The sequence below is a fragment of the Glycine max genome, chromosome 13 (assembly GCF_000004515.6).
Source record: "Glycine max cultivar Williams 82 chromosome 13, Glycine_max_v4.0, whole genome shotgun sequence".
Lineage (NCBI taxonomy): Eukaryota > Viridiplantae > Streptophyta > Magnoliopsida > Fabales > Fabaceae > Glycine > Glycine max.
The window spans coordinates 22,876,605-22,887,369 of NC_038249.2; the positions used below are offsets into that span (position 1 = coordinate 22,876,605).

Here is a 10,765-nt window from a genome sequence, read left to right on the forward strand (position 1 = left end):
ACTCAATAAAATCAGTTAAACCTTTTTTCTAAGTGTTGATTACCATCAAACTTGGCTTTCAGGCTAACACCTTTCAACATCAAAGATTTCCCCAACAATAATAATAGGCAATAAAGAAAATAAGATAATGAAGGAAGAAAATAAATTATAGTTCGAGATCTAATAACCTTAAATTATAAAGAAATGAGAAAACAATTCTTTACATTTTAAAGAAAAAAAATGAAAAAGATTAATTACATGTTTTTAACCAAATTTAAAAATTCGTAAATAATATAAATGACACTAATCCAACTACTGATAAACTCATTCCTTGCATGTTCCTCCTCCACTACTCCCAATCTTATTGAAAAATATCAATGAAGTAATAATAAATAGCAGCGTAAACAGCTGCAAAGGCCAAGGCTTTGGATTAGATCTCTGTCACCAATTACCATCTCTCGAATCTGTCATTGAGTATCACTTAAGAAAATAAAAAGAAAATTTTCCTTAATAAAAAAAATATATATTTACGATGCCAAGAAGATATTACAATGCTTGTGTACTGTTAGGAAATGCAATACCCCACTTTCACGCAACCTCTCTGAAGTGAAGAGAGGCGGAGTCTGAGGTACAAAAATGCCAACTTTTTTGTGTTTTTTTTTTTTTTCATTTTCGTGTTCAGTTGTTTTCCCTCCTCAGATCCATACCCATTTTCTGAATTGCCTCTGACATTTTCAAGATGCTAACTTTTTCATCTCTCTGCAGCTGCCACCGCAGACTTAACTCTTTTCATGAGATGGGTCAGTGAAAGTTGGCAACTGTCGGTGACGCAATTCGTATGCATACATACCCATATCTAGTGTTTGTGCCTATGTCCCTTAGATTTTGTTTTTTCACGCTTTGAATATTTCAACTTATTCTCTAATTGGTACCATTATTGGGGCTCTTATTTATTGATGTTTTTATTTTTTTATGTTTGGTTTCAAAATTCTGCCTAGAATTTAAAATGTGTATTTTGATCCAATAGTGATGTTTTCTTTATGAGGGAGTGTGCTTGTGGTGATTTGGGCTCTAGTTTTCAGTATGGTGCTAGTGAGTGCTGTTTCATTGGTTTCCATTTCAACTTTGGGTGCAGTTATTGTTTCGTGGCTCTATGTTGCATCAGCTAGTTGCTTTGTGGAACTGAGTTGGTGCCCTTGAATCAGTCAGTGTGGTGAGAAAATTGTGGGATATGTTTACAACAACAACAACAACAACAACGCCTTATCTCACTAGGTGGGGTCGGCTACATGGATCAACTTCCGCCATAATGTTTTATCAAGTACCATACTTCTATCCAAATCATTAAGTTCGAGATCCTTTTTTATAACCTCTCTTATAGTCTTTTTGGGTCTTCCTCTGCCTCGAATTGTTTGTCTTCTCTCCATCTGGTCTACTCTCCTCACTACAGAGTCTACCGGTCTTCTCTCTACATGCCCAAACCACCTAAGTCTATTTTCCACCATCTTCTCTACAATAGGCACTACTCCATCCCTCTCTCTAATAGCTTCGTTTCTAATTTTATCCTGTCGAGTCTTACCACACATCCACCGCAACATCCTCATCTCCGCTACACCTACTTTATTCTCATGTTGGCTCTTGACCGCCCAACATTCTGTTCCGTACAAAATCGCCGGTCTTACCGCAGTCCAATAAAACTTTCCCTTTAGCTTGATCGGTATCTTTGCATCACATAACACCCCCGATGCTTTTCTCCATTTCATCCATCCTACTTGAATGCGATGATTCACATCCCCTTCAATTTCCCCATCATCCTGTATTACAGACCCAAGATATTTAAACCGTGTGACTTGAGGGATAATATGGTCTCCTATTTTCACCTCTGAGTTAGAAACCCTCCTTCTTTTGTTGAACTTACATTCCATATACTCCGATTTGCTTCTGCTTAGGCGAAAGCCATGTGTTTCTAGAGCTCGTCTCCAAGTTTCCAACCTCTCATTCAACTCCTCCCTCGACTCTCCAAGGAGGACTATGTCATCTGCAAAAAGCATGCATCTCGGCGCTATCTGTTGGATTTGTTCCGTGAGGACATCCAGAATTAAGGTAAAAAGGTAGGGGCTAAGGGTTGACCCTTGATGCAAACCAATTGTGATGGGAAAATCGTCTGACTCTCCACCCTGTGTCCTAACACTAGTTGATACCCTATCATACATATCTTGGATAGCTCGAATATATGCAACCCTAACCCCTTTCTTCTCTAGAGCTTTCCACAAAATCTCTCTAGGCACTCTATCATACGCTTTCTCCAAGTCAATAAAAATCAAGTGCAAGTCTTGTTGGGCCATGCGATATTGCTCCATCACCCGCCGTAATAAGTAAATCGCTTCCATGATCGACCTTCCCGGCATGAAACCAAATTGATTCTCAGTAACTTGAGTCTCCTTTCTTAATCTCCGTTCGATCACTCTTTCCCATAATTTCATGGTATGACTCATGAGCTTGATTCCCCTATAATTTGCACAATTTTGTATATCCCCCTTGTTCTTATAGATTGGCACTAACGTGCTTCTCCTCCATTCCTCCGGCATGCGTTTTGACCTCATAATTTCGTTAAAGAGTTCGGTGAGCCACTCAAGACCTCTATCTCCAAGAGTTTTCCACACTTCAATAGGTATGTTGTCTGGCCCCACCGCCTTACCGTTACTCATTCTTTTCAACGCTTCCTTTACTTCCTGTTTCTGAATCCGACGATAGTACTTATAGTTCCGGTCCTCTTCTCTTGTGTCTAGACTGCTAGAGTCATATCCATATCCATCATTAAATAAGTTGTGGAAATACGCCTTCCACCTTTCCTTGATATCTTTTTCATGCACTAAGACTTTGCCTTCTTCATCCTTAACACACTTTACTTGATCCAAATCTCTAGTCTTCCTCTCTCTACCCTTAGCAAGCCTATATATAGATCTTTCTCCGTCCCTGGTTCCTAGAGCTTGGTATAGTCCGTCAAAAGCTTGGGCTCTTGCCTCACTCACCGCCTTTTTGGTTTCATTTCTAGCTATCTTATACTTATCCCAAGTTTCAGAATTTCTACACCTAGACCACTCCTTGAAACACTCCTTTTTTACTCTAACTTTGCTCTGAACATTTTCATTCCACCACCACGATTCTTTACCCCTAGGTCCAAAACCTCTAGATTCACCCAACGTCTCTTTAGCCACTTTAATAATCTCTTGGGACATCTTGTTCCACATATCATTTGCACTTCCTTGTGATTGTCCACACCATCCCTCCCATATCTTTTGTTGGAAGATTCCTTGTTTCTCACTCTTCAAGTGCCACCATTTGATCCTTGGTGCTACCATAGGACTTCTTCTCTTTGCCCTATCTCTAATTCTTACATCCATAACCAAAACTCTATGTTGGGTAGTCAAGCTCTCTCCCGGGATAACTTTACAGTTCAAGCAATACTTCCTATCAGACTTCCTGATAAGGAAGAAATCTATCTGAGAACATGTCCCTCCACTTTTGTAAGTGATAAGATGTTCCTCTCTTTTCTTAAACCATGTATTGGCTATAGAAAGATCCAAAGCCTCCGAAAACTCCAAGATGGATTTACCCTCCCCATTCATCTCCCCTAGGCCAAAACCCCCATGCACCCCCTCAAAACCTCTAGCCACGCTACCTACATGTCCATTGAGATCCCCTCCTAGGAAAACTTTCTCTCCTTGGGGTATATCCTGAAGTACCCCTTCTAGATCCTCCCAAAATTTTACCTTAAAGTGTTCTGCTAACCCAACCTGAGGTGCGTACCCACTAATAACATTAAAGGTGTCCTGTCCCACTACTAATTTTAAGGCTATGATACGATCTCCTACTCTTCTTACATCCACGACATCCTTCTTCCACTCCTTGTCCACAATAATCCCTACCCCATTTCTTGATCTGATTTTTCCCGTATACCACAGCTTAAATCCTGAGTTGTCTAATTCTTTCGCTTTTTCACCTGTCCACTTAGTTTCTTGTAGGCACATAAAATTGATCTTCCTTCTCACCATAGCAAAATTGTGGGATATGTTTATTTGATTTAAATTGAATAGTTCCAATTATCTATTTGTTATCTGCCAGTTAAAGTTAAAACCATGGTGAAATGTGATTCTTATGCAGTGACAAGAATGGGGAGAGGGAAAGCAGATGGGAAACCGAGAAAGCGGTTGTTCACAACGGTGTTACTTTTAGCGATTGTTGGTGCTTTATTTTTCCTGTATTCTAGGAAAAGTGGTTCATCTTCTATTGAGTATGGTAGCAAATCTTTAAAATTTGGAGGAGATGATAGTGCTATACCAAAGACCATTCCAGTGAGTTATCTTAGTCTGAACTGAACAACTTTTACATTTATCCTTTCCAATAACCATGAATGTTAATGTCTAGTGTGAGGCATAAGTTATTTTAATCTTGCATTCAATTTGTTAAGGTCTGTGATGATCGTCTCTCGGAGCTAATTCCATGTCTAGACAGAAATTTCATATACCAAACAAGATTGAAGCTTGATCTGACGTTGATGGAGCACTATGAGCGACATTGCCCGATGCCTGAGAGGCGCTATAATTGTTTGATTCCCCCTCCTCCAGGGTACAAGGTGGCTCTCTTTTCTTCAGGCGTTGCTTCTCTTAGATGAAAGTCATGAAACTGTGAAAGTTAAATAAATTTGGTAATTTTTTGTGCTTACAGCTTTGAGTGTCTTATGCTGTTCTTGATGATAATAGATTCCAATCAAGTGGCCCAAAAGCATAGATCAGGTATGGAGGGCAAATATACCTCATACCCATCTTGCAACTGAGAAATCTGACCAGAGATGGATGGTTGTAAAAGGTGAAAAGATAGTTTTTCCTGGTGGAGGAACCCACTTCCATTATGGTGCTGACAAATATATTGCATCAATTGCCAATGTAAGCTAGTTACTCCTATCTAGTTTGGCACTAAAATAATCACCAAAACATAAAACTCTTATATGACTGGAAAAAGTTGTAACTTTATTGTTTATATTCATGATTGGTATTACAGATGCTCAACTTTCCAAACAATGTCATAAACAATGAAGGAAGACTTCGCAATGTTTTTGATGTTGGCTGTGGTGTTGCAAGCTTTGGAGGATATCTTCTTTCTTCCGATGTAATAGCAATGTCATTAGCACCAAATGATGTTCATGAAAACCAAATACAGTTTGCTTTAGAAAGAGGAATTCCGGCATATCTTGGTGTCTTGGGGACGCTAAGACTCCCTTACCCTAGTAGATCTTTTGAACTTGCCCACTGTTCTCGCTGTAGAATTGATTGGCTTCAGAGAAATGGCATACTTCTTCTTGAGCTAGATAGGATACTCAGGCCAGGAGGCTACTTTGCCTACTCATCTCCTGAAGCCTATGCTCAGGATGAAGAGGATCGGAGAATATGGAAAGAAATGAGTGCTCTTGTAGGGCGGATGTGTTGGAAAATAGCTTCTAAGAGGAACCAGACTGTCATATGGGTCAAGCCTCTTACAAATGACTGTTACTTGAAAAGAGAGCCTGATACTCACCCTCCACTCTGCAGTCCTAGTGATGATCCTGATGCTGTTTGGGGAGTTAAAATGAAAGCTTGTATCACACGCTATTCTGATCGTGAGTGATATTTTCTCCATTTCATATGATGATTTAGTTTGGTTACAAAACTCAAGACCATGAGATAAACTGATAATAAGAACGTTCCTATAGACCTTTAACAGTTCAAAAATATCTGACTATGAATAATAACTGCCTTGTGATTAACTGATTATGGAGCCATATCTAGGAGTTGACTTTGTAAATCAGATAGCTTTTTCTATTCAAGATGGGTCAATATTCTCCCTGATTACATTATATTTGGCACAAGTTACACAACTTCATTTTTGCATATATTAATGTTGCATGATTTCATTCCGTTCCATCAGAATTCTGGTATTATTTCTTGACTCTTCTATTAGAAGTTGAAAAGTCAATAACCATATATTCTGCTGGTCTATGCAGAGATGCACAGAGCAAAAGGAGCTGATTTGGCTCCTTGGCCAGCTCGATTGACTACTCCACCTCCTCGTCTGGCTGACTTTAACTATTCAACTGAAATGTTTGAAAAGAACATGGTAATTTAAAATATATCCTGTTTTACTCTTTTATATGTTAAATAATGAATGCTTATAATCATCACCAGGAAGTAGCTACAAAGCCTTCGGGTAACAGTAAAAAGAGAACAAAATATGAGTAAAATACAGGAGAAGTGGGAGAAGGACCTGCTGGAAAGTGGAAACCCTACATTACCCAACTGAAAGTATAAACAAAGATAACTGCAATCACATTTCTTGCTTGACTAAATTTCATATGATCTAACTAATAAAGAACCTCTATTGCTGTCCAAATATCCAAAGGAAGACAATCTAAATGTGACACCATGTGAATATTTTTTTTATTGTGGTTTTCCTTTTAAATGGTGACCTGTTGGTCATGGGTTCGAATCCAGAAACAGCCTCTTTGCATATGCAAGGGTAATGCTGCGTACAATATCCCTCCCCCATACTTCGCATAGTGAGGAGCCTCCGGCCAATGGGGTACGCTAGTTTTATTGTGGTTTTCCTTTTAATCTTGGAGATGAAATTGGGTGCAATGTGTTTGGTTTAGCTTATTTTTTAGGAATAATCACTTATTTTTCCAGATCTCTGAATGAGTTTGAAAAATAAGCTAATAGTTCTCTTAAATCAAATTGTTAAAAACATGGACTGAATCTAATGCGTGATAGCTTCATTGTAAGATATCAGATTATCTGGTATTATGATGCAACTAATTTTGTGCAGGAATATTGGCAACAAGAAGTTGCTAATTACTGGAAAATGCTAGACAATAAAATTAAGCCTGGCACAATTCGGAATGTGATGGACATGAAAGCAAATTTGGGTTCATTTGCAGCTGCTTTGAAGGACAAAGATGTTTGGGTTATGAATGTGGTGCCAGAAAATGGACCAAACACTCTCAAGATCATATATGACAGAGGGCTGTTAGGAACAGTTCACAACTGGTATGACTCTTATTCTTATCTTTACAAAAGAAATTATCTTCGGTAGGCTATTAACAGACAATTCCTGTTTAATTTATTGCTTCACTTTTTTTTAATGCTCTCTAAAACTTTGGTTTTTAACCAAGTCGAATAGTGTCTCTAAAATGCAAGATACCCATTGAAAGTGCGACTGTGATATATATTTAAGCCACATCGTCACTGTTGAAGTATTACCTTCTTGTGACCTTGGCTTGTTTTGGCATCAATGTGACAGGTGTGAAGCATTTTCGACCTACCCTCGTACTTATGATTTGCTCCATGCATGGACTATATTTTCTGATATTATTGAGAAAGAGTGCAGTCCAGAGGATTTATTGATTGAGATGGATAGAATCCTGAGGCCAAAAGGTTTCATCATTGTCTACGATAAGCGATCAGTGGTGTTGTCTATAAAGAAGTTCTTGCCAGCATTGCACTGGGTTGCGGTGGCCACATCTAATTTAGAGCAAGATTCAAACCAAGGCAAAGATGATGCAGTGTTGATAATTCAGAAGAAGATGTGGCTGACAAGTGAGAGCATCCAGGTTTCAGAATAACGACATGCTCCCTCTATGGATGCCATTAAAATCTCAGCAATACACCCTTGTGGAAAATTGATCTTGTAGCTTTTGTCACTTGCTGTAGGTGCTCTTTTATATTTTAGTCATATTCTCTACACTATTAGGTAGACCAGTGAAAGATCATCCCAAATCATCTTGGTTGAATTTATTTAATTTTGGACACAAGTAATCGTCCTGTTATTGTGATTAAGATATTTTAGATGAATTTGAGGAAATATTTTCTTCTCTAAATTAATTTTGAACATATTACAGGATACTGAGGTTTTGTTTATTTTTTTATTTTTCCATTTTGCTTCTGCTGGTCAAGTTGTCTTATTTCAAGCACAGTAGGATTCTGCTTCACTTTCCACATCGCCCAATCCCAACCCCACAAAAGATAGACAAAAAAAACTGAAAAAAATAAGAATTGCTTTTACTTTGATGTTTTTTTTAATCGGTAAATATTAATTGTTAATAGGGGAAATCGAATCCACATCTTTCCCCACTTTTTTTCTTAATCATCCAATCAATCTTATATCTTTGTGATTACTTTGACATGTTTTTCTATTGATACACGTATATGATTGAGACCTGCCATAACTTAGTTTAAACAAGATATAGAAGCTTCAGTCACTTGAGAATAAGGCTTTGAACCTATTTTGAGCTTTAATTACATCTGCACATACATCTAGCTTACATGGTACTCCATTTTTGTTTGGTTGATCTGAAACATAGTACTCCATGAACACTGAAAAGTTGTTCGCATCCTATTCCTATTATTGTCATTAATCTGTATAAATTAACAGAACATATATGATATAGATTTGTTTTTATAAAAACATCTAAATATAAATTATATCACTTTAAAGTTAATTTTAATTAAAATTAATTTTATCAATATTAACGTGAATGCACTAGATTAAGGTTATGATTTTATTTAGGTGGGATGGAATTGAATAAATAAAACCACCATTTTATTGTTTATACATATGTCATACTATTCATTTTATTTTAAACAAAATCAAGTGCCAAACAATGAATCATATTAAAATTCTATTACATCTGTATTTCATCACTTTCAATCTATCTAAGCTAATGTTTTTGGTTTGAATGTTTTCTATTTTCATTTTTAAAGAAAACAAAAATAAGAGTGAAAATATATTTATTTAAAATTTAGAAAATATTTTCTTTGAAAATAATATTTCAAAAACATACTCAAAACTGAAAACAATAAATCAACATTTTTCAATCTTGATCGAAGAAGCGAAAACGTAGTGACACCTTAATACTTTCTTGGATAAATAATCATTTTCATCCCCGAATGTGTAGAGCGTTGATAAATTCGTTCCCAAAAGATGAAAATTCAAATTTTAGTCTCCGAAAGTGAAAAAAAGTGTGACAAATTCATTCATCCGTTAACTTCCATTTGTTACCGTTAATGAAAGAGTCTGCGTGACATATTGAGGGACAAATTTGTCAGCGCTCTATACATTCAGGAGCAGAAATTGTTATTTACCCAAAATATAATTTAATCTTCATCTTCCCCCTTTTTAATCGTTTCAAGCATAACATTACAATAAGCATTTAAAAAAATAGGAAAACAAGCATAAGTTAGAACAAATATAATAATAGGCATAATATTAATTAATAAGCATAATCTATCTATTGTTCTGAAATTTCTTATGTGATAATATCTGACCCAAAATATGAGACTCGAAAATGCACAACCATTAAGTTAATCCTTGCAAAAAAAGGAGACACAACTTGATTTTGTCACTACCTACTGATGTCACAATATAAATTTCAGAGCAGCAGACAGATTATGTTTATTAATCAATATTATGCTTATTATTATGTTTATTCTAACTTATGCTTGTTTTTCTATTTTTTTTAAGTTCTTATTGTAATGTTATGCTTGCAATGATTAAAAAAGGGAGAGAAGATTAAGATTAAATTATATTTTGGGTAAATAGTCATTTTCGTCCCTGAATGTTTAATGTGCTGACAAATTCATCCTTGAGTGTGTCACATAGACTCTTTCATTAATGGTAACGGACGAAAGTTAACAGATGATTGAATTTGTCGCACTTTTTTCACTTTCAAGGACTAAATTTTGAATTTCTATCTTTTGGGGACAAATTTATTAGCGCTCTATATATTCAGAGATGAAAATGATTATTTGTCCTACTTTCTTTTCGATACATGTTTTCTAAGTCTTGAAATTTTTTTTAAAAAAATTAACACTTAAATCAAGCACCACCTAAATAAAATCATAACCTTAATTTCAGATTTAGTTAAAATTAATAGAATTGATTTTGTTATTTAGTAAAATAGATTTCATAAATTGGTGTGCTTACCAATCAAACAATCTATTATATTAATTATTATTAGATAATTAAACATAGGAAGGATTGTATGCTTTGTAAGCATACAAAAGATGGCAAATATATACATGTTTAGACCAGATCACTGATATGTTATATTTGTAAAAGGAAGTAGATATATTGTATAGAGGAACTTCTCTCAATATTTCATTTATAGTCATTACAAGTTGTTGTGAAACTTGTGAAACCCATATTACAAGTTTTTATTGACCTATCTTCATATGTGATAGGTTCATATGTGACAAGTTTTTGTGAAACTTGCAAATCTATTGACATTACTCCTCTTTTTGGTTGGTAGGTGGGGTGATCCCTTTTTCAAGGAGATGATTTTTCTCACATTAAGAAGCTCCTATTTATAGACCTACGATCATAATATTAAAAAATCATAAATATAGATAATATCTTTAAATCTAAACAATATCCTATAAAAAATAATATCTTTTTAAATTTTCAAAGATATTTGGTATATTTCCCAACACTCATCCTTAACTGAATATTTTTAGGCATTTGACTCTCTTCCTTCTTATGATGCATGCTTTTTTCAGCTTTATCTTTCTTCTCTGATCATTACCAAGCCTTAGAAACTATGAGCTTTTGTACCCGTGACATGATGGGGCTTGAACCATTAGCAATGATACTATTCATATGGTAATAAGAAGGAGATATATTGTTTGAAAAAGATATATTTTGTAGAGGAGCTTCTTGAATATTTCAATCATTATATTATAAGTAGGGGTGCTTATAG

General features: G+C 35.7%; 1 protein-coding gene across 6 annotated transcripts; it reads left to right on the forward strand.

Moving 5' to 3' along the window:
• The first annotated feature begins 346 nt into the window (after positions 1-346).
• LOC100819500 (probable methyltransferase PMT3) lies at positions 347-7,913 on the forward strand. Of its 6 annotated transcripts, none has more exons than XM_003541313.5 (10): positions 347-607; positions 745-840; positions 1,115-1,300; positions 4,144-4,334; positions 4,451-4,615; positions 4,743-4,925; positions 5,041-5,635; positions 6,020-6,132; positions 6,838-7,058; positions 7,312-7,913. In XM_003541313.5, coding segments are annotated over exons 3-10 (1,791 nt in total). In that variant the 5' UTR covers positions 347-607; positions 745-840; positions 1,115-1,299; the 3' UTR covers positions 7,634-7,913. The 6 variants fall into 6 exon arrangements, with proteins under 6 accessions (XP_003541361.2, XP_014620959.1, XP_014620961.1 ...); XM_014765473.3 differs by having other exon boundaries at positions 745-815; XM_014765474.3 differs by having other exon boundaries at positions 348-607; positions 1,115-1,254.
• Positions 7,914-10,765: the final 2,852 nt, after the last annotated feature.